At 41.7% G+C, this 27,253-nt stretch overlaps 1 protein-coding gene across 2 annotated transcripts in view; it reads right to left on the reverse strand.

The window, feature by feature from the left end:
• nrg2b (neuregulin 2b) overlaps positions 1-24,087 on the reverse strand; it is a 57,154-nt gene extending 33,067 nt beyond the window's left edge. For both annotated transcript variants that reach the window (XM_035161524.2, XM_035161523.2), the window contains exon 1: positions 23,102-24,087. In XM_035161524.2, coding sequence (XP_035017415.1) covers positions 23,102-23,513 — 412 coding nt within the window. In that variant the 5' untranslated portion in view covers positions 23,514-24,087. The remainder of the gene's footprint in view (positions 1-23,101) is intronic.
• Between the last annotated feature and the right edge of the window lie 3,166 nt (positions 24,088-27,253).

Raw genomic sequence — 27,253 nt, forward strand, 5'->3', positions numbered from 1 at the left:
ACTAAAAAGGTAATATGCAAGACTATTTCCCAATATGTCAAACTATTCCTTCAATGAAATAAAATCCTCCCTGAGGTCCTCAGCTGTCTTCAGTGTGTGATTATCAGCACATTTAGTGATTAAGTGTTGAAACGCTCATTTATATTCTGCAGCAGTAAGGATTCAGCTCATTTCCAACATTTCTCAGTTCCTTTAGACAATTCCCAAAAGTTGCATTTTACATGGAAGTAAAGGGAGTGATATATAAGATAGAGACAGCAGGGAGCCATATTTTCTTTGCTTGTTTCCCCATGATATAGTTTATAGTTGGGTTCAACATGTAAGAACTAGAACATGACTTTTTTCACTGTTGAACTCAACCATGACATGATATAGTGTCATGTAGATCTTGAAATTAAGCAAATTCAAACATCCTAGAAATGATGTTTCTCAACTAAAAGTAGTTTGCTTGGCCTGTGTTAATGATCTGGAGCTACTTCAGAATTATTCCTTGCAGCAATCGACACAATCTTCAGACCCAGGTTCAAAACTTTTCAAACATATACTCTAAAATTCAGCCAGATATTAAGCAATGCAGCAAGAAAACGAATGCTGTGCTTTGTAGACAAATTGCTAAAGAAGGAATGATTCTAAGAACATTGTTGCCATGATGGAGATCAGCATCCGCAACATCCCTGAATGTCTGTGTCAATCCGATATGGTGAAATAAAAGAATCAAAACCATCTGGTGGGTAAGTTTGGACCGCCTGTCAACACACGCTGCTTACCCTTACACCCTTAAAGGGATAGATCCCTGAAAAATGAAAATTCACTCATTATCAACTCACCACTATGCCCATTGAGGGGTGAGTGTTTGAGTCCACAAAACACTTTTGGAGTCTCAGCAGTAAACAGTGTTGCAGCCAAATCCAATACAATTGAAGTAACTGGTGACACGTCTTCAAACTTAAAAAACAACAGAAAAAAAAACTGAAAATGCCTCCATACTGTTCCTGTGTTGTCATCCAAGAGTCCCTAAGCCCCGGCATTCAAATTCGTCTCGAAACGGCGTCATTAACACCATGTTTTTATCCTAAATGTCCTCTGATATCCTCCTCTGGGGTTGCATTCAGTTCAGGTAGCGTACATTTAAGCTAAAAACAGTTTACAGTGTAAATGATGCCGATTCAAGACGAATTTGAATGTCGGGGCTTACAGACACTTGGACGACACCACAGAAGCAGTTTGGAGGCATTTTCTGTTTTCTTTCAGTTTTTTTACGTTTGAAGTCATGGTCACCAGTTACTTAAATTGAAACTTTGTTTACCCCTGAAACTCCAGTAGATAATGAGTGAATTTTCATTTTTCAGGTGAACTATTCCTTTAACAATACACATTTAAGTGTGACGCCGAAGAGATGAACAGACAGATTTCTGGAATTAGCAGATAGAAGATCATTATTTGGCACATTTTATGAGACTGTATTTTTAAGTGAAGCTCCACTTGACAACCATCCAGATGAGATTTGTCTCCTAGTGAGTCTTAAAGGGGACATAGCATGCCCATTTTACCACAAGTTGATATGGTTCCTTGGGGTCTTAATGAAATGTCTGTAACATACTTTGGTCAAAATACCACAAGGATCATTTAAAACAGCACCCTTTTTACCCTGTATAAAACAGCCCTCCACAGAGCGACCTGTTTTGACTACCTGTTCCTTTAAATGCTAATGAGCCAGCTCCCCCTCCCCCTCCCCCCATGATTTTAAACGATATAAATTACATATTTTATATGATATAAATTATCAAATATGCATCCCATACTTTGTATTCCCTTGTTGTCCTGGAGTTTTAATTTTCCCAATCACATAATTAAATTCCCCCTCTGCCCATCCACTACAAGCACACAAGCAGACAGACAGAGAGAGAAAGAGGTGGGGGGCTATGAAGACCATCATTTACCCCGAACCCCGACATTCCATGGGTACAACAACAAGCGGAGAAAGCAGAATCGCGGGCTGACCTTATATGTACAGTCTATGGGGCTGACCAGCGGAGAAATGCTCGTCCCGTGTGAACAGCCAGGCGGCTGCGCGCTGGAGAACGGCGCTGCGCTGCCTCGCAGCGGCACTTCGCGTCAGTGTACCCGGCGTAACTACTGTAACCGGCGGAACTACTGTAACTGTAACCGAGCGGAACTACTGTAACCCGGCATACAGTAGAGCTGAACACTGCGGAAGTCTTCCACACAGCTGGCAGTGTGGAAGACCGCTGCGAGCAGCGCAGCGCCGTTCTCAGCGCGCAGCCGCCTGGCTGTTCACGCGGACGAGCATTTCTCGCGCTGGTCAGCCCCATAGACTGTATATATAAGGTCAGCCCGCGATTCTGCTTTCTCCGCTTGTTGTTGTACCCGTTGAATGTCGGGGTTCGGGGTTACAGTAGTGCTGAACACTGCGGAAGTCCTCCACACTGTTGGCTGTGTGGCGCTGACACAAATTCCAGCTCACGCGCGGGAGAGCGGTCGCTCCCGAGCAGCTGCTGCAGCCTCCCAGTCCCAGCGATCCAGACAAATGCCACATGTGAGTGAATCGCGGGCTGACCAGCGGAGAAATGCTCGTCCCGTGTGAACAGCCCGGCTGCGTGCTTGGGAACGGCGCTGCGCTGCCTCGCAGCCTCGGTGTAAACCCGGAAGTAACGAGTGTGGGGGGACGGGACGGGACGTGGGGGGGTGGGCCAAGACCATGTAGGGAGACTTCCAGTGTATTGTTACGACACAATACCCAGGAAGCGCAATCGAGTCGCTCAAGCATGACGTTTCTGACTTAGAGGAACTATAACAAAACGCGCGAGTGTTTTTTCCCCAGAGTTTTTGGGTTGGTAGACATGCCAGATACCCACATTAACCTGTAGAAGCACTAACAAAGTGGAATTTGCATGCTATGTCCCCTTTAAGTGAGACAGTGTGTCAGGCTTTTGTGCAGGTGAGTGTTGAAATGAGTGGTGAACGTCAGGATGAAGCGGCTGTGAGTGGTGAACCTGGTTAGCGATGAGCTCATCCCTCTCTGGGACACTCTCCTCAGGCAACATGGTTTTTTTTATCAGCATGGTAACGTTAGCTGAAAACCAGAAGGAAATTACCCTTCATAGATGTGACATCCACATTTCATGGGTGTGACAGTGTCGGATTGATTGAATCACTTGAAATTCCCACTTCGATTTGAACTCATTTTAAGCATACGATAGAATGCTTCAGGTCACTTTGGAAATTCAAACGTCCTTCTGAGTTTGTCCTTTGTAATAATTGATACGATTAAATTGTTTATGGTATGGTTACAGTATTTTAATCACACTTGATTCATCTTTAACCAGCTTCTACTCTATTCCAAATAGAATTCAAAGATGACTGAGCAATACTGGCCTTCAAAGATCTTATTTTAGATGTGATGATCATAAATAACAGGTAGATTCTTATGATTGAATCTTTCATTGTTCAAGCTGGAAAACATATAAACAACAACCTCTGTGCTCCCTCCTCTGTTGCTGCTTGATGTTCCAAAACCAAATCACAAATGCTGAGGAGGAGGAATTTACAGTGAGGGGTTCTCCATTAGGTCTTAAACCCCCTCTCTCTATGCCAGAAATACATTAGCACCTATAGGGGACATAAGGATGTTGGACGAAAGGACAAATTATGTTTTAAATAAGTCACATTTCCACCCTGCTTCATTGCTTAGACCTTAATTTTCTCTGCATTCATTACCAAATTACCCAACACATATTAAGACTATATGAACCCCCTTTCCCACTAACACAACCTAATATAGTCTGCAATGAGAATGTATTCAAGAGGGGAAAAAATCCTTCATCAGCTCTGGCTCCAATTGGCAGTTATGGAAACCTTACATCTGCGCTAAATTCCTCTTCTTCTACTTTATTTGGACAGAGCATATGTTGATGCCACACATTTTCTGTTGCAATGTTATGATACACATTGAACTTCCGGGCATGTTTTTACATTTTGGGAACAAGGTGCAACAGCGATTATTTTTCTTTGTATCTACAGACATGACTCATGGGGGAAAAAACAAAAGGCAAGCTCCTCTACTTGCAATGGAAAAGGAGTTAATCGTCTATTTGAGCGGGTTTACCTGGGTTTAAAAAAAATGCATATACCTGCTAATTTTAGTTTAAAAAAGTGTGCCAATATCTTATAACATCTGATACTCCCTTTATTTAATGGAAATATTTTATTCCAGACACAAAAACTTTATTAAAAGATGTTATTGTTATTCATTTCCAGGCTAATGCAAAAGGAAACCATTCATGCAAATTGACTGTTGTCCACTTATAAACACTGCAGGGTTTTGGGAGGATACTTGGACCAGGACCCTAATTCTGCAGGATGAAAATCTAGACATTTGGCTGGAGCAAAGTGACAAGCTTCTTCAATAACAAATAGTATCAGCACAATCTTTAAAAGACTGTCAAACTTGAGTCCATATTACTCTGAGAGGACAAGTAAGGTTGGCAACAAAAAGTATTACTATCTAATGTCAGCCTTAGCTGAGTTGTAGCATCCAAAAAGGAAAACTCTTTTTTACTTTTAGAGTTTTTAACTGTAAACCTATTAGTAAACAGACTGGAGAACATCCAAGTCAGGTGATAAATCCTGTGGGCTCCGTCAAAAGCGAGACTGCTTGCCAACAAGTACAGAAGAAAATATTGTAATACAAGTTAAATAAATTCAAATCTGGAAATGTTGTGTTTGAGGTTGAGCTTTAGTTTTTGGTAAATCTTTTGACTGCAGACATTTAAAAAAGAGAAGCCTGCACAACAGTTGTGCATAAGAAGAGAGAGCGTGAGAGAGAGAGCTTCTGAAATACATGTGCAGAAATACAATTAGAGTAGATTCACACATCCCACACAGCACAGCCATACCAACCATAACAAGTCTAATTCTGCAGCTGCAATTTACACATACACAAACACACACGCACAGATTTTCCATAGCACTGAGGATGTGCATGAGAACATGTATGACGCACAAATGTGCACACGTGCATTTTACTGTCTGCACTGATTGATATGTGTGTGTTTGTTTGTGTGTGCGTGCCAACGTGCATGCGTGAGTGTAAGTTGCTGATCCAAGCCTTCTGTATCACTGAGTGATGGGAGAATTCCTCAGTGAGAGCACAGATAGGTGGGTGGGGTTGGGGGGCAGGAGGGGAGCCACAAATGGACAGCAGTGTCTGGCCAATAGCCTGTGACCAGCCTGTTCCACTGGCCAATCACATGTGACCAGCGCTCCCATCAGCTGTCCATCAAGAGGTCTTCTTTCAAGGTCAGCTGATGCTCCCTCCCCTCTCTCCTCTCGCTCTTTCGCTCTCTCTCTCTCTGTCCAGAAAAGCATTCATGAACAAAACTGATCTAATTTCTTGCTAAGCATGATCCAATAACCGAGGTTGATATGGAAGCCAAACCATTTAGGTGTGTTCACAGACAGGTGGCACTCTGGAAGGCATGGCCGGCAACATGCCTGCACACATGGCCTGGCCAGTGTGTGTGTGTGTGTGTGTGTGTGTGTGTGAGAGTTTGTGTGTTTGACTGCATCAGCTGACAGACTAGTGAGACAGTGAGCAAAGGAGCACAGTACATTCATAAAATGTACAAAGACATGTGAGAGGAAACTGGTTCGTGTGTATGTGTGTCATAATGGAGGAATCTACACACACACTGTGTGTAATATGTCTGTTGTGTGTGTATGTGTGTGTATGTCTGTGTGAGAGAGAGAGAGAGAGAAAGAGAGAGAGAGAGCTTGCCTGCGTGTGTGTTCATGTATAAAAGAGAGAAGCTCCTTCTATCTTATTCTCCGATCAGTGTGATTTCTGCAGCGCACAGCTGTCACCATGGAAACCAGGGAGGGAGCAGGAGATAGAGAGAGAGAGAGGATGTAAGGCAGAAAGAAAAGGGGGAAATAACATAGAGAAAGAGTAGGAGAGAGAGAAAGAATGTGTGCGTGTGAATGTAAGAAAGAAAGAAAAAAAGAGAAAGGGAAAAGGTGAAAATGGAAAAGAAAGCGAGAGAGATGAATACTGGTTGTTAAATTATAGCAACCACAACAGGCCTACATGCAGTATCACCAGCTAACCTCTGCACAGCAGCAATACCAAGCCCAGGGCAACCCTCCGTGTGTGTGTGTGTGTGTGTGTGTGTGTGTGTGTGTGTGTGTGTGTGTGTGTGTGTGTGTGTGTGTGTGTTTATCATATACACATCTAAAGAAGAAATGTATTCTCTACGAATGTGAGTAGATGTTTATGCGTGTGGTTTATAGAGTGATTCTCAATAAATCAACCCTTTCTCCACTTTCAGTTTTTTTGTAGTTGCATGCAAACACACATGCACACACATACAAAATACACACACATCCTGACTTGACCTTGTCTCTCATCGCTGGCGTTGTGCTTTGTTGTATTGGCTGCAGTGAGATCTATTTAAGTAAAAATACACCCCTCAGATTCAACAGAAATCAGTTTTTTTCAGAGAGACACACACAACTATGCACATACACACACAACTATGCACAGACACACAGACACAGACACAGACACACACACACACACACACACACACACAGAGAGAGACTGTCTTCCACTCACAAATGTACAGTCAAGACTTTTGTAAGATACAGAGGGAAGGGAGTGGGTGAGAGAAAGATTCAGTGAGAAACTGACCGACTGACTGACTGAATAAATAGATAGATAGATAGATAGATAGATAGATAGATAAATGATAGATAGATAGATAGATAGATAGATAGATAGATATAGATAGATAGACAGATAGATAGATAGATAGATAGATAGATAGATAGATAGATAGATAGATAGATAGACAGACAGATAGATAGATAGACAGATAGATAGATAGATAGATAGATAGATAGATAGATAGATAGATAGATAGATAGATAGATATAGAGGATGTGCAGAGTTGGTAATGAATAGTTAATGAAGGGCTCGCGGGCAGAGCAGTGGGGAAAAGCTATCCTCTCTGTCTCTCCATTCTCTCTTCTTCCTGTTTTTCTTTCTCAGGGCTGGGAGTCATGTGCAAGTCATTCTGCTCCCCACCTGTCCTCTATTTATCTTTTTGTTTTTTTTCTCTCTTTCTTCCTGTTCCCCCCTTTCAGTCTTTCAAGTCTCGCCTCCTTACAATCCATCCATTTTCTCTCATCTCTCACTGTCTCTCTCTCTAGCTGTCTCACATCTGCCTCCGTTTCTACTTCCATACATCCTGCTCTCTCAACTGTCCCGCCACAATCTCTTATCTTCCACCCCTCACCCAACCATTTCTCACCTCTCCCATCAACCTCACCCCCTCACCACGCACATACACCATTGTCTGCAGGCTTGTAAATTAGACAAAATTCTCCTGATAAGAGGATTGAGGCATTGATCACATCTGTCCTCTTTGAGGAGCTAAATATTCTATAGAAGAGGGATGCCCCAATGCCCCTTTGAGAGGCCACAACATGCTGTTGGAAAAAAAAGCCCTACAGCAGCATTGAGACAAATAAATTATGGTGAGATTGATTTGTGAAGTGTACAGCAGGGTTTAGTCCATGGTCTTATTTTCTTTCTCACTGTACATGCTGCCATTAGGTTCCATTAAGTTAATTTGAAAACATAGGATGAGTTTCTGTTGTTACGCAGATGACATGCAACTCTACATTTTCGCTTCATCTGATGATTAGAGCCCAGTTAACAGCCTGAATTCCTCATATCAGTTCAACGACGGCATAAAATGACAGATAATAAGACACAAACAAAGTTATTGTATGTAAACAAAACGTTATACTTGTCACATAAAAGGTCAAAAGGAACCTGATTGGACCCCAAACACTGAACTGAGGTGGCCTTCTACCAGTTAAAGAACATCACCAAGGTCACACCATTTGTCTTGGGACACTGTGAAAATGTTTTCCACAGTTGTTTGTACTCATGAAAACTATTTGTTTACAACCTTTCCTGAGGACTTGAACAGAAATAATATCATTGGTTATAAATGCTACAGCCAGGATCCTTACCAAAACCAAACCAAGCACACAGACCTAGGACAGACCCTGGAGGTCCACTGTGCCAGCAGCTGATTACAGTGAAGGTTTGCCACTGAAACATGTGCGTATGTCTGACTGGACCCTTATGGTGTGCTTAATTATTGCAACCACGATCACAGGGGTCCTGAAGGAAGTACCTCTAAACTTAACCCACACAGAACCAAACAGTGATCATTACACAAGCTAAACTGTGTGTTTACTATTGTAACAATGACCACAAAGTTCATGTGTACCTGCTACTCCTAAACGCCAGACAAATGTCTACCTGCCATTAGGCATGCTATTCCAGGAGATGCTTCAATGCATCTGCATTCTGAGATCTCAGCAATTACTGTGTTATACTGTGTTTTTACAACTGGCATATCAAATGGCCAGAGCTACACAAATAATTTAAAAGTTGTAATAAAAATGTTTATGTGAGGCGTCACAGCTCGGGGCTGAAGTTACTTCATACACCCCTGGACCCTAAAACCCTCTCCATTTGGAAATGAGGGTTTGCACATTCCTCACAACTACGAAAAATATATTATATCTACAGACACATTGTTTTTTAATGACATCGTTTTTCATGTCTACTAGCTTTTCTACAAAATATATACCAGCCAATAAAAGTCAAATCTGAATTAGCCTATAGCTAATTGTCTTGACTAGCAATTCCTTTACTTTCACAAAGCGAACACTGCCACCTTGTCTTACTTTGATTTACTCCTTTGCAAGTATAAGGCACGTTAGCTTTAAGTTAATGGCACAAGCTTCTGTCTTTTTTATTTTCTCTATGACAATTTTGAGAATTTTGTGTCTTTAGTACAGAATTGTCAAAAGAAAGATGACATAAAATCCAGTGGCTGCAAAAATGTCCAAAATCAGTGCTTATCCACCCCTCAACTATCAGGTCACTTTCAATTTCTTATGTTTTCTCAATAAACTGTGTGCCAGCTTTGCACAAATAATCATGTGTGGCTAGTTTAATTTCACTACATGTACATACTAACTGTGCGAAGAGAGGAATCACCTGTGGACGGTAATGGGCTCATCTCAAGGTAAATGCTCTTAGTACAGTCGTACAGTACGTATGTTTGCGTTCGACTCATTTCTAGTTTGCATTCTTGTTCACTGGAGCAGAAATGTCTCCTGAAAAATGAAGTCTCACTAGCCTCTTGGCCTTTTCTTTGACTGGCACTACTGTGCATTGAAGTCCCACTGGCTTTCTCTTATCCACTCGAATGAACGAAATGCACTGAAAAAGGTTTATTGAGGATTAAATCTGCACCAAATAGCAGTGACAGGATGTCCAGTTTTGATATTTGAAGCTGATTTCACAAAGATCCTGTAATGTAACGTCAGTAAACTGATTACTGCCTCCTGCTGTTCAGCCTGTGATGCTCTGTACCAATAAATCAAACAAAAGAAAAGATATATTATGAGAGAGCCCAAGTTTTAATGGACAGAGTGCTCATTTGCTGCTGCTGAAGAGACAGTTTGTGTCTCACTGTTATAAGCTGTGTTTTGTTGTTTTCTTTTGCTTATTAAAATACCATATATTTTCTCAAGGCTGATAAGATGTTTAATTTTCAAATCTTGCTTAGGACTGGTTTCGTAATACAGTTCAAGAACAGACGAACTGAGTTATTTGACTTATGACTTCCTCCCGACCCTGTTCAGAGGAAATTGGGGGTGCTACAATTGTTAGCTACTGTAAAATTAATTAAAATGATCAGCTTTCAGTAATAATTTATGAAAGTCGGAATGATATGGTGGAACAAGAGAATAGATAATGGCACTCTGTCTCAACCCTCCTATTTCCGTCCAGCACAGTCTGTCTCGGACAACTCTGGCTTATTGTACAACATGATTATGATTACAGATAATATAAATACTGATGAGCCGTGGAGTCAAACAGAGGAGGCACAAATCTGTACTCAAAGCTGAAATGTACAGTATGCGCTGGTTTCCAGGTGACACATGGCAGATAAATGTTTGACACTAATGAAGACAGACAGTAGACCTTAGTGAATGAGGTTAATAAAGGTATTGACGTCCTGGGCCACTGAGAGGAAGGACTACGACCCTGAATACAGCAGAATAAATTGTCACATGCACCTTGAGCTATGTTACCCTTTGTAATGAGTTCTCTAAGCATGTTCTCATCGTAAAGGGATAGTTCACCGAAAAATGAAAATTAACTCATTATCTACTCACCACTGTGCCGATGGAAAGGTGGGTGAGAAGTGTTTGAGTACAAGTGAAGTAACTGGGGGACCCAAACGAAACGGCGTCATTTACACCATGTTTTTAGCCTAAATGGACGCTACCGGAAGTAGCGATTCTACCACGCACGTGCAGTGTGAACGTGAACGTGACTCCAGAGGAGGATATCAGAGGACATTTAAGTTAAAAACGTGTAAATTACACCAAATTAGAATGTCAAGGCTTACAGACACTTAAATGACACCACAGGAGCAGTATGGACGAAATTTTATTTTAATTTTTCTGTTGTTATTTTACGTTTGAAGAATCAGTCACCAGTTACTTCAATTGTACTGGATTTGGATGCAACGCTGTTTACCCCTGAGACTCCAAAAGTGCTTTGTGGACTCAAACACTTCACACACCCCTCCACAAGTAGATAATGAATGAATTAACTATCCGTATAAGAATTATATGGGTAAATCTTTTCAAAATTCCTGAGAACTATATTAACATAACCTGCCAAAATGGTTTACATAAAATACTGAACATTTACATAATTAACGGGCAATCCAGTGATATTTTACATACATTTCTTCAACGAATCCCATGAAAATAATGAAACCAGCAATTAACTAATTGCAATATTGCCTGTGTATTTAAAATAGATATTGATATTGTTTATACCTGTGTGACATTGTTGTCCAAAATCTATTAAAAACACAGTAATGAGCTCCAGCATTACACTGACTGATGTGTTTATTTTGACTGACCCATTTTAGTATCTCACATCCATCGTCCTGCGTCCTGAGTAATTATGAGCCTTGTAAAAAAACAAATCATATATTTGAAGCTGTGTTAAAAGACCCATATATTCAAGAGGAACCTTATGGAGTGTAACATACTTGATGAAGAAAATGGAAAGTACTGAGAGTTGGATTAAATGTAATTTTGATTCTGGTCTTTTTTTTATATAAATATATAGACTGGCAGCAGGTTGGTGTGGTGGTGTTGACTGCGTTTTTTTCTGTGTAGGCACTTCGGCTCTCTCCCACGAGCCAAAGACATGCTGATTGGACTTAGGTTAATCGTAAACTCTAAATTGACTGTAGGAATGGTTGTTTGTCTCTGTATGTTGGCCCTGTGATACGCTGATGACCTGTCCAGGGTGTACCCTGCCTCTTGCCCAAAGGCAGATGGGATTGGAAGAATAGTTTATTTTTAGTCTAGAGGCTAAAAAAGGAGCATGTCATGTACTTTTACTACAAAGCCACATTATTTTTGACTAACTACATGTAAATTAGAAAAAGGTTATAGTATGTAATAGTTTTAGAGCTTCTGGTCCTATGCAGCACCAAATCTACAATAGTTTACCCAAATAGAAATTTGATAACATCAATCTTTAGAGTTTTTGGATTTGTAACGTAATTGAGCACAAGACTAATAAAAAAACGTTTCTATCTTGATGAATGTTGACAGGGAATGCTTAAATATCATTGAATATGTTAGAATTGGGCAAAGCATTATCCGCATCTTCCCAATTAATGAGAACAAGGCTCCTTCAGAAAAATCCACCTCATAAAGACAAATACAAACTACTTCTGTGCGGTTCAAGATGTGCACACACTGAGGCATAAAAAGATGCCAGCATGAACATACTGTCTCATAAATACAAAACTATCAGCCGCACACCTATAATAGTTCCAAGATAACATCCAGGAAGGCAGAGGAGGACATCTGGAAGACAGATGAAGATACTCAACTTGTCACCATCAAAGATCTCCACAACAAAGCGAGATAAAGATAGCCCACCTTTGTGAGCCAAAGATAGCCTGCTTTATAGAACCTAAGGCATGTTTTAACCCATTACTTGCCCAAAATATATCTGCAGAGCATTTTTCTCTGTTTCAGTCAAACTATGTCTCGTGTTTAGATGGACATTAAACAGCCATAGTGTTTTACTGATCAACGTTCATGTGAAACAGATTTCACGAGTTCAATGCCTTGATCAAAAGCAACCAGAAGGCGAGAGTGCAGTTCTTGTTCATGAAGTGTCACCCAGAGTGACAGTTGAAAATGTCATTTTACAACTTCATGAATATCAGGCGGTCACTGACTGCATGCCAAACCCCTACATTCTGGCACAGCAGGGATACTTATGGAGAGGAATGCCAAAGATGAAAACAGCTTTCCAAGAAAAGAGTCTGATGCCTCAGATTAATCAAAACAGTAGTTTTTCAGATATTTTATCTGGACTAACAACTGACAAGTTGCTGGCATAAACATTTCTAATTATTTCATTCTGAATTTGATGTCTAAACTAATCCTGTGGAAATATAATCTTAACTGAAAACACAGAGAGCAGCGGTCCAATCCATCTTGTCTGAAACAGGCACTTTGCTGATGCAGTGAGGAAGGTGTGTGCAGCAGCAGCCGCATGAGTGTGTGGGTGGTGTGTGCTATATATCTGCATGTGTGAGTGTGTGTGTGCGCGTGCATGTGTGTTCAAGCAGGGTTACACAAAGACTTCTCTCATTCACAAACTGAGCCATGTGGCACCAGCCTTGTCCCTTTAAGATGCATGTGTCTGACTTTTCTACTAAGGCTGACTGCTGGAAAAGATGAGTGCTGATACATTATTAACAAGCGAGGACACACACATATACACTCTCTCTCACACACGCTACATAACTGAAGGACATGTACGAGAGTCACGCAGTCGTGAGTAAGCTGAAGCACAGAGTGCAGTAAAGTAGACGGCAACAAGCAAAGTTGATCAGTATAATGTTGGGTGAACATAAACGAACAAACACACGCACACGCACACGCACACACACACATCCATATATATATATATATATATATATATAGAGGCAGCAGAGGGGAGAAATCCTCAGCCTTCTGTTATTCAGTGTGCATAATTTATAGCAGCTCCAGATCTCCCTGCTAATGACAGCACACTGGGGCATCTGCAGCACAGCAGCAACAGCAACAGCTAACTGGCATGGCTCTGTGTGTGTGTGTGTGTGTGTGTGTGTGTGTGTGTGTGTGTGTGTGTGTGTGTGTGTGTGTGTGTGTGTGTGTGTGTGTGTGTACAGAGGTATAATGCTTTGAGGAGACAAGGACAGTGAGAGAGACAAAAGGAGGCAGGAACACGAGAGTGACACACGGAAATAGACACAGATAACGCCACAAAGAGGGGAAAAGGATGAGACGGACAAGTGCGATACCTTTTGCAACACACACACACACACACACACACACACACACACACACAATAAGAGTCTCGGCTGATTCAACCAGTGAATCTCCCTGGATGCACATGTCAACATAAAGTATGTTCATAAGTCTAAGTCTCACCTCTACTCTGGTTTAAAGGGATAGTTCACCCAAAAATAAAAAACTCACTCATTATCTACTCACCATCAGGCCTGGGTCTAGACTGCTCAGACTGGGGGGGCAATTAGAAATTTGGGGTGGGCACCTTTTCACACAGTGCACTTAGTGTTGAGCGTTTTTCCAAGTTTTAAAGAATGCATCACAGTAGGAAATTCAACTAAGCCATGGTATATAATAATTATTATTATTGTGGTAATGTTTAAGAATTTACATAGTAGTGCATTGAATGTCAATTAACAGTGTATGACAACTTTAAGTCGAGCGCTATCTGACCAAGTATGTTAGCTTTATACTGAGTGAGCAGTGATAAACGTTAGCAATCTGTCAAATGCTAAATACAGTAGGTAGCTGTGCTTGCTAGCTATTTATCTAGTAAAATAAAACAACTACCAGCAACAACAACATAGAAGAACACTAATAATAATACTAATAGACTGTCACATGTGAAGTCTACAAATGCTCTGCATGCAGAATGACAACAGGGAACAGCGTCTTTCATACTTATACTGTCCAACTAGGGCCGGCTATCGCCACTAATTTCCCAAATCGATTCGACTCCAATGGTCTTGATTCGATTTCAACTTCCGATTCGATTCAATATCGATTCAGTTGAGGATATTTCATTGTATAATACCAATTTTGCTTGGGTATGAAAGACATTTTCAGTAACCGAAAGATGTAAACTGTGCAAGGAAACCTCTAACTTGGTGCTTTATTGAAAATAGGTAGGCCTGTCATGAAAACTAATTTTGTTGGGAGATTTTTTTAAAACATTTCATACCACTGAGATATAATAATAATATTATAGCATGATAATAATAACCCCTATAAAGAGCAATTGACTTTTAATTCTCAAGAATATACAATCTGATATGTACAATAAGAAAATGGACTCTCTGGCTCTGTAAACAAAAATTGCTTCAGAAATAAATACTTAACATTTGGCTAAAGTCGGGTTGGGCTGCCACACACAGACTAGCGCCACCGAACCTTTCCAGTAAGAAAGCTGGTAGTGGACAATGCTGCAATTAAACAATGAACAAAACAACAAAGATTATTTTTAATGATACAGGTGTAATTACTTTAAAATATTTTAAGTTCAAGAGCCCGCTTTGCTTTAGTAAATGAACAAACTGTGCACACCGGGAGACTTTGGCTTGGTTGTCCTCTGTGTAGTGTTTTGGTTTTTCTACAGCACCAAAAAACTAAACTTATTTCTCCCCCAGGGACCTGAGTGTGTGTGTGTGTGTGTGTGTGTGTGTGTGTGTGTGTGTGTGTGTGTGTGTGTGTGTGTGTGTGTGTGTGTGTGTGTGTGTGTGTGCGCATGTCTATCTATAGTGAGGGACAATTTTTTGGTTCAAAACCATGGTTATGAGGAAATATTGGCTGGTCCTCACAAATTCAATGGGCTGTTTGATGGATGGTTGATGCTTGGTTTTAGGGTTAGGGTTAGAATTAGGTTAAGGTCAGGGTTAGGCATTTTGGTTGTGATGGTTAGGTTAGGGTAAGGGGGTAGGGAATGCATTATGTCAATGAATGTCACAACTATAGAGAGATTGTGTGTGTTTGTGTGTGTGCGCGTGTGCACTCCGCCTCGCTCCAGGAGGAGATGAGACACAACTCGTTAAAATGTTGGTGTAATTCTTATGTAAACAATGGGGTCACATACATGAAAAGGTTTGTATTAAAAGATCGATCCGTTCTTTTTATGAATCGATATCAGATCGAGAATAGTTTTTTTTAAACCAGGCCCTATGTCCAACTAGCAATTCAGAAATCAGGAAATTCTGACGGGGTGAATGAAATAAAGGTGCTTGGCAGATTCAAAAGGCCCAGAATAAAGTTGACTAATTGGGTGGGCAGAGTATAAATGTGGGTGGGCATTGTCCACCCCTGCCCACTTCTAGTTCCAGGACGCTCACCACTATGCCGATGGAGGGGTGGGTTGGCAGGTTATGTTAATATAGTTCTCAGGAATTTTGAAAAGATTTACCCATATAATTCTTATACGGATAGTTAATTCATTCATTATCTACTTGCCACTATGGCGATGGAGGGGTGTGTGAAGTGTTGGAGTCCACAAAACACTTTTGGTGTCTCAGGGGTAAACAGCGTTGCAGCCAAATCCAATACAATTTAAGTAACTAGTGACCACTTCTTCAAACGTAAAAAAAATGAAAAAAATGAAAAAAATTAAAAGTGTCAGTGAGCCCCGACATTCAAATTCTACTCGAAACGACATCATTTACACCATGTTTTTAGCCTAAATGTCCTCATCCTAGTTACTGCTGCAGTAACTGCAGCTATTGCAAGTTCTCGCGAAACTCGCAAATTCTCGTGAGATGAGATGAGCAAGATCAGCAGTAACTAGGAGGAGGATAACAGCGTACATTGAGGCTAAAAACATGGCCTTTACAGTGAAATGAATACATATTTTATGCATCTTTATTTTTACATGAATATGTTGAGTATTTTGATCTTTGAATCGCACTTGTATCACTTTGGTACCTGCACCCAGGAATTTCAGTCTGCATTTGGAGCTGAAAGAGACAGTGGTCTGAGAGGAGGATGTAAACAGATGCAGTCCCTGTTTCACGTTATATCATTGAAGCAAAAGCAATCTAAAGAGAGCTGCTGTGGATCAGTGTTTTCTTGGTATGTGTCCTGACCTCACTACATGTGTGTCTTATTTCACTCCTTTCAAAACAAATGCACATGCTGTCTGGACCGTGGCCCAGACAGCACAGGGGCGCAAAAATCAAGGAAAATTTAAATTTCCTTGTAGGATTTTTAAATTGACATCGCTCAACCCTAACGCAGAGAAGAAGCCAGGAAATCTACAGCCCAGATTCTGTTACTTCTCTACAACCTTCCCTGACAACTGTGGTGACACCACAGAAAACCATAATGAAAGCATGACTTCACCAGGATGGTTTAACGACTTATTCAAGGGTGTGGCCGAGGATATGTTTCCTGTTGTTTTGATGTGTTGCCCCAGAGCAAAGAAAATCTCCTAATTCTGGGATTTGGAGATCAATGCCACAGTGGTTCTGCCCTCCAGCTGCTGTACACACCAACGTAAGCCTGAGCTGAGAGACCGCAGTGCACGCTCAGAGAGGTTATACTGCTGATGTTACACACACATGCAAACAAAGTCTTATTTTAGTCAGTCAACATAGTCTCACATGCATGTGCACGACCCAAAATTACACTCCACATACAAAGAGTACTTAACAGATTTGGCCCGCAATCTCATATTTAGGTGCATATATTCTCTTTCAGCAAAAACAAGCATTGAGCATTGTGAGGGTTCTGAGATCAATGTCATAGACAGCAATTACCTAAAATGGTAATTTCAAAGATACAGTTCCATAATTTTGGATATATGCTCCTTCACTGTCTTTCAGAAAGTGAGACAAGATTGATACCCGTCTTATTTGAATACCAGTGCTGACAAGACATGGTTAGCCCAGCTTGGCATTTAAACGGGAAACGGAGGTATCCACAAAGCTGGACAAAGTGAAAAAACATGCCATCCCACAAAGCTAACAAATAAAACAAACTATTTTTTTTTGTTTCACACTGACAGTTCATAATTCCAGAAATCTGTCCGTCTTTCTGTCTATCTGTGTAACGCATATCTTAAGAACTGTTCATCGTATCGACTTCACATTTGTTGGTAGCCCAAGACAGTGCTGTGTCAAATTTGGTGCTCGCACTCATCAATGTAAGGGACGACAACCGCATATTCACGGCAACGACAACCGATTCTGCAGTTCGAGGTTCTGCAGTTCGAGGTTCTGCATACTGAGTCGAGCTTCACTGCATTTTGAAATAACAGGTGAACATCCCTTTGTGCAGCAGTGGTGGTGAAGCTTCAGGCTCAATTACTGCAGGTCACTTTTACAGTTTCAGATAGAAAGCTGCAACCAGCATTGCCACAGGCCAAGCAAAGAGCCCATTCCAAAACGGAATAAATATAATAAACAAACTGTTGACAGAATATAAGGGTTGCACAAAGGAGATACAGTCTAACAATCAGTGAGCTTTAGAGTGGTTGGACGGTAAGTTTTTGAACTCTTGACTTTGAGCTAGGAACTCCCCATTGCTTTCAGTCTTCATGCTGAGTAAGGCGAACCACCTTACATTGTTAGCCTGCAGCCAGTTCCAGTCTGATATAGGATTGATGCTGATCGTCCAAAACTCACTTGGGGGGGGAAAATCCTAATATGTTGAGCTATTTTTGTACTGCTGCTAGAGAAACCTGCACAAAAAGCAAGATCATTTTAAATTAGAGGGAGGTAACACGAGAGTGCTTTGCCGAATAGCAGTAAATCCATTTTTAGACTTTCTAGATACAATAAAACTATCCTAGAACTCAATGAGGTGAAAAAAGGCCCCGGCTATTACTGGAAGTTTTACAGTATGCGTTAGGGCAGCATCTATTCCTAATCTCAAGGCTAAAGATCGATCACTCCTGCTTTCTCTCTATGTCTGTGTTTCTCTCATTCTCTGTGTGGCTGGCTGACTGACAGGCGGCCGGGTGTAAGTTGAACTACATGTTTCAGCTACAGTCACCTACAGCAGAACAGAGAGAGAGAGAGGGAGAAAGAGAGCATGAGAGCTGAAGTATGCAGCACGACACACAGAATCAGTGACAGGAGCATGTTTGGGCATCAGATAAAGTTATTTTAGGAAGAAACTGTCAATGTACTGTATCTCAAAAGGCATGCCAGAAATGATCAGAGAAGACCTATGTTATTCTGGGATGTAAGATTTTGATACTTTTTAACAGAGAAGAAGAAGAAGAAGAAGAAGAAGAAGAAGAAGAAGAAGAAGAAGAAGAATCCTTTATTGTCTTATCCTTTAAGTATGTTTGAGCAGTCAACACACTTTGACTACATCCGTATTATTACGTTTTTGTTTGAAAACGGCTTTTTTTAACTGAAATAATATTTTTCCACAGAGCGTTTTGGCTCTAGCATTTTAATCCCTGTTGATACTAACACGCCTGAAACAGATTTCACGTGTCCGCTGAACACTCAGCATGCATGCACTGGTTTAAACTAGAGCAGTGGTCACTGTTGATCCCCGAACTCTCTGGTCTCACAGGCTGCAGTTGCACCGCAGATCAGCTGTGTGTCGGTTTGTCTGTGGTTCACACATGCTACTGGAGCTGCTGGTTTATCTGCTGCATTTCCTTCAATACAAGTCGAATTATGTACTAAACTAAACACCAGGACTATACGGTATGAAGACGTGCATCTTTCATTGTTGTGATATCAAAGCCCCGTCAGAACAAATGAATGGATTCAAAAAGAGAAATGCCGGAGTGCTTTTACTTTGAAACGGGTTCGGGAAGTGTCAGAAATAGGTTTGTGACATAGACAGTTAAACATTGTGGTTCACATCAGAATGATGTAGTATTAACATTCTCTCAGAGTTAAACAGGAAGGGAGTAATGAGGGAATGCAGTGAAAGACAGTTGAGCTCAGTAGATAAATACTACTCAACTCTTATCAGCTTGAATGCTGGTTAAAACATAACTACTTCATCGCTTTACTTAAATCACATCTGATGAGATGCATCAGCTGCCATTAAATATGCCCCACAAGAGCTGAGTCTTGTGTTGTGGTCAGAGGCGTGGGTTGGGGGATGGAGATATTGGAGCAGCTACGGCCAACTCAATAACATAAACAGTAAGAGGGAACCTGGCCACTGTCACCATTTAATCAACATTGGCTTTGCTTTTGGAAGATGGAAACTAGCTCTGCTATCTTTTATAGTGCGAAAAAGATTTACTGTCTCATAATTTCACTCACAGCAGCAGGTCTGTTTTTCAAACTTAGCACAACTGTAGCTTACTGTAAATGTCAATATTTACTAGGAACAAGTCTTTATTAAACCTCAAGACAGTGAACTAATAATCTGTTGTCTAAAACAGTCTCAAACAGCAACAATACGTTGCTTTATTTCCTGTGTCACTGTGAACAATACTGATTTCCTTCGGCCCAGAAATATTAAGAAAAGGTCTTCATCAGAAATTCAGCAAGTCAGACAGGAGCTGATAGAAAAAATAACAAGCAAGTTGCACAACTATAGCAGCTTCTCTTTAGTTGTTTATACCAATTCAAATGAACACTTAACAAATCTAGTAAAACTGACTAACTAATGGTAGCGTTAGTAAAGCTGTACTCATTTTTTACCAGAATAAACAAAGGAAGTGGTAATAATAATGGTGGGTCGTAGATAGTGATCGAGGACCATAGATCATGACGGTGGATCTTGAATCAGACATCGTGATAGTGGATCGTGATCATGGCGGAAGCTGATCGTGGATCGTGATGGTTGATTGTGGATCGTGGATCATGATCGTGGACAGTGGTGATGGATCGTGATGGTGGATTGTGCATCGTGGTGGTGGAACCTCCATTTCAATTGTGATTGCTGCTCCCTTCATTTCTATGAGACATTTCCTATGTATAAGTAATTTAAACATTGACACACCTTTTCATTATGCTAAAAGGTGTTTCTTCTTATCAATGCCGTAAATATTGTAATCGTATGTGTGCTACACGCAGCATCTATTGCACTTCTGTCTGTCCTGGGAGAGGGATCCCTCACATCTGGCTCTCGCTGAGGTTTCTACGTTCCCCCCGTTGTGAATATGGGCTATACAAATAAAATTTAATTGATTGATTAAATACTGTCTTAAGGGCTACTACTTCCTACTTTAAATTACAAGTTCAAAATGTTGGGATATATATATATACCAGTAAGTAGAAAGCAAACTGTGAAATAAAGCCAGATAAGTTTGTAAAGCTCTGCTGGGTTGTGCATGAAGAATGTTTAACATCAGCATCTCTTATTTCCCCATTCATTTGCCAGCACTACACATAGACTACCACAGTATTTCCATACCACAACAACTTTAAGTAACATTTAAATGACATTTTGCTGTTGACAGTCTTAAAAAAGGTGGACATTTTTCGAAGAAAAACTCTAAGCTACTCTCAGCTTATAATATGTACATTGAACACAACCCAAACACAGCTTTTTATGATATTGAAGAAATAGATCAGATGTAACTGAAGCCAAAGAGACCACTAGAACATGATACACTTGATAACCATTAGTAGGGGTGTGTACAGGGGTGGGTTTTCCAACAGCTTGGATGTGATTGGCTGGCTGTGTTAAATTTGGTTTTCAATTGGCTCGGCTCAGGGTGTGTGTCTGCTGACACACCCCTTGCCAGCCAATCTGTGTGCGGCAGTTACTTCTGCCTTAAATTATACTCTTCACTGGCCAGGATTCCTACTAGGTCATTGCTCATTCACTCAGACTGTATCCACCCAATGAGAAGAAACAGAGAGTAAGTGACAGCTCAGCAGGAGTCTTGGGTCATAAACAGTTGGTTGTTTTATAAGACTTTACTGAACATGTATGTGTCTGACATGTTCTAAACATATAAATTAATACATGAAGCTGTACATTATGCAAAGAGAGCTAAAATGCTTTGATATTGGTTTGCTTTTGTTACTAAAACCTACTAAACCTACTCAACTTCAGCGTAGCAGAACTACATGAAGAAAAGTATTCATTTGGGAGAAGTGTTACTTTAACATCATGACTATATCTGGACATTAGATTAGATTAGACATTGGATTATAGAAAGAGACAATGGTGTTATCATGATGCTGTGGGCATTTCAGAGGCCTCTGGTTGCCACATCACACGTTAAGCCGAATTCTGAAGTGTCTAATTAGGTTGTGTTTCTCCCTGCATCTCTGTGTGTGAGAGATGTGAATGTGGAATAAATCAGTTCAGATTGTGGGTATCTCCTCTGCTGAACTCATATCCCTGCCTGGTAAATGTGTTTTAAACTGTAGCCTGATTGCAACAGCACTGTCATAAATAAATGACTTGATAATTTTAGCATGTCACAGAGGTAAAAATAGATCACACCGGTAGCTCAAATGCTGGATGAGCCCTTTGCTAAGACGTCTGAGTTGTTTCTTCAAAGGATATGATGCTTTCTTGACACTGTTGACTTGCAGGTGGAAATGATGTTGATTTGAAATGTTAAAAAATGAAATATGAGCTTTGGGCTTTTATTATCACATAGTTTCAAAGGGTTCTTCTCCTCACATTTTTTTTACAAACAGGATAAACTCCAGTTGTTTGACTGGGAGGCTATTGTATTAGTTTATACATGAGAAATGCATTGACACAGTTAAAATCTCATTACTCTCTCATTTGTGCAGCAGAGGAAGCTTGTACTTCCTGTACTTCTTCACTGAGGCGCTTAACACCATTGTAGATGCTACAAATGTAGTTACATTGTCTTGAAAGCAGTGAAACACTTGAAATGCTGAGAATACAGGTGGAGAGGATGTGGATAATAGTGGTCAAAAAGTCAGTGTTGTCATTTTGAGAGTAAAGTAAAAGATCTGGGAACATTTGCAATTAGCTGATTAAATAATATACAATGGGCACGAATCACAGTGTCCAAGCGCATGGTTCATATGAGGAGTTGACCCTGATTCTGAAAGACCTTTGGAAAGAAAAGAGGTCAGGTCAGGTCTTTTTCTCTGTCAGGAAAGAAGGGAATACATATAGACGATATTTTGACCTGTCCAGCTGCTGCATAGTCTCATCTCAGAGAATTGTGCAATTTAAAAACCCGGAGGCGATACAGGAGTTTCTGGTGTAGGCAAGAACAAAAGTTCCAGAAATCCATGATGGAAATTGGCAACAAGTCGGGAGATTTGAACTGTTACCACCACCCACAGACTGTCACTGCAGTCAACACTGGTACTGTCAAGATTCAGTAAAAAATCTGATATAAAGCAGCAGCACATCTGACATCTAATACTGACACATTATGGACTAACCCTCTCCTTTTCTCTCTGACACACACACGCGCACGCACACACACACGGGAACTGCTGCCTTGAGCTTCGCCTGTGTTCCACCTTAAGACTCTACATGCAGGCTCCCTCTGTGTAATGATGTGATGATGCAGATCTTGCTGGAATCCAGGCTACAGTGGAGTTTCACCAGTGCTGGATGCTTGTCAGGTCATCAGGGGGAACCTGCTGTAGCTTAACCTCCACTTTGACTTAGATTTGACATATTCAGCTGCCTCTCTCCTCCTCCTCACACACTCCCATTCACACGACATGCACACACACATTTTCTGCCACGCTTCTCATTTCATTATGGGTGACCGGGTTATGGAGGAGGTGTCAATCGCTCGCGCGCATGCATATGTGTATGCACGCTGCCACACTGTATAGACTACACACGTGCACGCGCAGCCAGAGAGCAGTGGCTGTCTCCTTACACCACCATGGCAGCTCCAGTGGCCCTTATAGTGCGGTGTGAGTGTATGGCAGGTATCACAGAGAAGCCTTAAACTTACCGCAGTCCTCGCACAACACTCTGTCCACATCCTTCTTCGGCTCCGGCTCGCTGGCGTCCACAGGGGCGTACGATGCCTTGAATACCAAGGGCTCGGCGGTCGGGTCCATGAAAAAGATATATCTGTGGTCCTTCTCCACTGTGGTGCACGGGGCCTCGGAACCGAAGTCCCCGACGGTCACGAGCTGCTCCCTCTCGAGGCCGCCGCTGTTGACGGGCCACACGTCCAGCACTTTGACATTCACACTGTAGGGCTCCCGGGAGGAGACGTTCTCCGGGGAGGAGCGCACCTCGCCCTCGATGACCACGGTTGATCGGTACGCCTGGTCCTGGAGGGAGTTGAGACTCGGGGCGTAACAGGCGAAGGAGACCCCGATGACCAGCATGGAGAAATGTACTGGATCAAGCCTCATGCCGTCAGCCTGTGCTGTGCTGCAGTGCTGCTGGGCGGCGGAGCGAGCTGGAAGAGAGAGACGGCGGCGAACGGGCTCCGGCAGAGCAGGCAGGGCAGAGCGGCAGACCTTGTGGAAGTGTCCATGCCATCTGTGTCTGCCGCTGCTTTCCCCATACGGCTGCTGGCCTCGGATGGGGGGGACACACCAGCCTAGGAACCGGAAACGGCCCGCTTCTGCATGCTTAAAAATGTGATTGCTGCATTCTCCTTCACCAACCACCCTCCCCCTCTTATCTCCCCTTTTCCTGAAAGGCAAAACAAGACTCGTAAATTAGCCTCCTCTCGAATCCAAGGCTCAAACCTCTATCTCTCTCTCTCTCCCTCTCTCTCTATCTCTCCCCCCCCCCTCTCTCTCTCTCTCTCTCTCTCTCTCTCTCTCTCCAGCTAATAGGCTAGCATCGCATGGGTGGGCGCATTGCCTCTCTGGAAGGGAAAAAGCAGCTTGCGCGTACAGGGAAGTCACAAGAAACGATACGCACTCCACGCACACGCAAGGTCGGGTCCTTTATCCACTTTTTTCTGTTGGTCAAAAGAGTCCTACTCCTGCAAATCCGCTAGTCTGTATGCAAAATTTAAAAAAAAAGAGAAGAAGAGAACCCCGGGGCGGAACAGACGAACAGGATGAGATAGCAGCGGTTATCCGGTGAGGCGATGCAACAGTAGCGCGCACCCTCCGGCCGCGTCCCCTGCGCCCCTCATCAAACGCGAGCGACTTACGTGAGCAAACATCACCTGCCCGGTCAATGGCGTCGGCTCGCCACGTCCTGCGCAAACACCCTAATGACCCGGGCACCCACCTGCACACCACCACCGACCCAACCGGCGTGTGAGCATGCCGGCCGACTGAGTTTAAACCTCTGCGGGTGGGTGCGAGAGGGATCACGCACGCAGTGCACAGACACGCAGCAGAGAGTGCGTCTGTAGCCAAGCCCTGCACAGGCGCCCACTGTGGATCTCCAATGCAAGAGGTGCAAGAGAGGCTATAGGCGACTACTACACACACTGCGGATAGTTGTTGCGATGACTAACGCTGCGAAATTCTCTCAATGGATTCCTCAGCATGGCGAGGCGAGCAGGCAGTTTCAGACTCCAGACATATATCCACTCCCTGCAAGAGCACACCCCAAACCAGACCCTTTCCACACTGCTATGCGAGTTATTGCAGTTCACTAATGTTGCCTGGGGATACTGTTCAGTTGAACGGCTCTCAGGCAACACGTGGAAGCATCAATTACCCTAATCAGCAGGTGTAATGGTGGAAACACATTTTACCCCAACATTTTGCCAATCCCTCACAGCTACAGCTAATAAACCCACTTTTTTTTAATACATCTCCACCAATGAAAAGAGAGCTTTGCAAGAAATGCTGAGGCTTTTTTGATGGTGACCACAAGTATCCCCTCCTCCCACCATCACCAAACCAGTCCCTGCCTCCATCTCTCTGTCCATCAATCAAGCCATTCATAAGCTTCGCCTTTCCCTCCCTGTCAGGAGCTGTGCGCCCTTCGCTAGAGGTCGAAAGCCTTCATTGTCCATCCTGAGAAAGGGATAAAATATAATGTCATATAGGGGACACATGGACAGGTCTTTTCACCTTAGATGGCGGGGATGATAAAGAAAATGTATAAGAGGCCATTTCATCACAGAAGACCCTGTGCACCCACACCCTGGCCTCATCCACCAGTTCCACCATCAGCCCTGTCTCATCAGACACTAGTCTCTGTCCATGGTGCTGAAAGCCTTGACAGGTTTAGTGCTCTGTCCCGGCAGGCCAATCACATGATACCTCATGTGGACTGAGGGCCAAAACCAAATTGCTGGAATGAAGGTCTGTCTCCTCACTGCATTTATCATTCTTCACAGTCAAATGTTATCCTAATCCAAAGAGTCAACCTCTTTTACTTGGAAGTGTAAGTTTCAGTCCTGTGTTTTGCCCCTGGTGCTAAATGCTATCAAACATACATGATTTACATTAGATGATGATAGTTGCACATTGCTAAAGTTGCTTCTCCAGTTCCGGGATCCCCACAGCATTTCTTGAGGCAAACACATTCACCAATCCCACACATTCACCGATCCAACGCTCCTTCATTCTTTCAACCACTCATGCATTCATTAGACCCCCATTCAGGTACCTTCCACACAATTTAGGAATTTCCAAATTAGCCTTGAAAGCAAATCATCTGTTAACAAAGTGAAGGGAAGCAAAAAACAATTCCTGCTGACAGACCAGAGGAGAAGTGCCGCAAAATGCCTCCATGATTCACCGGGTAGAACCTGTAGGAATTATCAGAACGACTATTTTTGATATTGCACCATTAAAGTAGGGTGTTGATCAGGTCACATGGCACTCCCGAGGTCCAAAATACTCTGTCAAGGTCACAGCAGCTGCTTTTACATTTATCATATGTCGACATATGGTTTTGTGTCTTAGTACACTAATCTATTCTTTGCACTCCCTAAGCCTCATCTTTCCCATCACCAGCAATGCTCATTGACATAATTGAAATCCCACCTATTTTTGTGGCAGATGTCCGTGGTTCTGAAAAAGAGACTTATCTGTTCAAACCACAATGTAACTGAGTTGGCTCATGCCAAAAACAAAAAATAAATACATGGCCAAATTTCAATACAAGATTAACACACATTCTCTTGCCCTTCTTTTCAGTCAGATCAAATTTAAGGCTTCATGGCTAAATGCTTTAATTTATGTTAAAATGGTGTATATGCTTCTGAGTTTGAAATGAATTACCTTTTTTTTTTTTTTACAAACAAGACATAAATAATTGTAAAATTGAAGCATATATTGCTGTGCTCCTTTCCCAGATTATGCCTAGTGATATGGGTAACATTCAACAGCCCTCTAATCTCACTAAGCAGTTATCCCATCGACATCTATCAAGTCTGCCACATCATTCTTCTACTAGAGGCATGCCCCTCCCTTCCAGCCACATGAACGCTGCTGCTGCTATTTCTCCAACCTGAAATGACCTTTAACAGCACAATTCAGCTCAATCGCTAACTTTAAAAATTATTTAATGAGACAAACAAATGATGGAAAACAAACAGGCCAGAATAAAAACATTATTTCTATCAATTAATCTACTTATTATTTTCTATGTTAATCAACTCATTTCGATTATAAAAACAAGGGAGGTTTTCAAACTTCCAAACCCACAAAATATTTTATATATATATTTATATATACTTATATGTTAACAATATTTAAAAGCAGCAAGTCATCTGATTTGAGGAAGATGAATCATCAAAAGTTTAGCTTTTTTATGACAATTGTTTTTAACATATCTTATTCATTTTTAAATGACTAAGGATACACACTAACCCCACACCAGACTTAGCACGTAGTACTTAAATCTCCAAAAATAAAAAACTGTTTTATACTAGAATCTATACTCTAAATTCGACCATCTTCTATCTTAATGACCTTCACCCAAGTTTTACAGTCAGATATATTATTATTTTGAATGACTAAAGTTTCTCTTTAATCCTCACAATTTGTCTTTCTTTGAATTCGATAGTTGGCTTTTTGCTACTTTCTACTAATTCACATTTTCAAGACCATCAATAGCTATCCACTGAAGAACAGTGACACACAATCAAGTCCAATCACAGGATAATGATTTATGATACTTCACAGTGTGTCATCCACTGTTCATTCAGGAACGTTCTGTTCTCACT

The sequence above is a fragment of the Hippoglossus stenolepis genome, chromosome 7, assembly GCF_022539355.2.
Source record: "Hippoglossus stenolepis isolate QCI-W04-F060 chromosome 7, HSTE1.2, whole genome shotgun sequence".
Lineage (NCBI taxonomy): Eukaryota > Metazoa > Chordata > Actinopteri > Pleuronectiformes > Pleuronectidae > Hippoglossus > Hippoglossus stenolepis.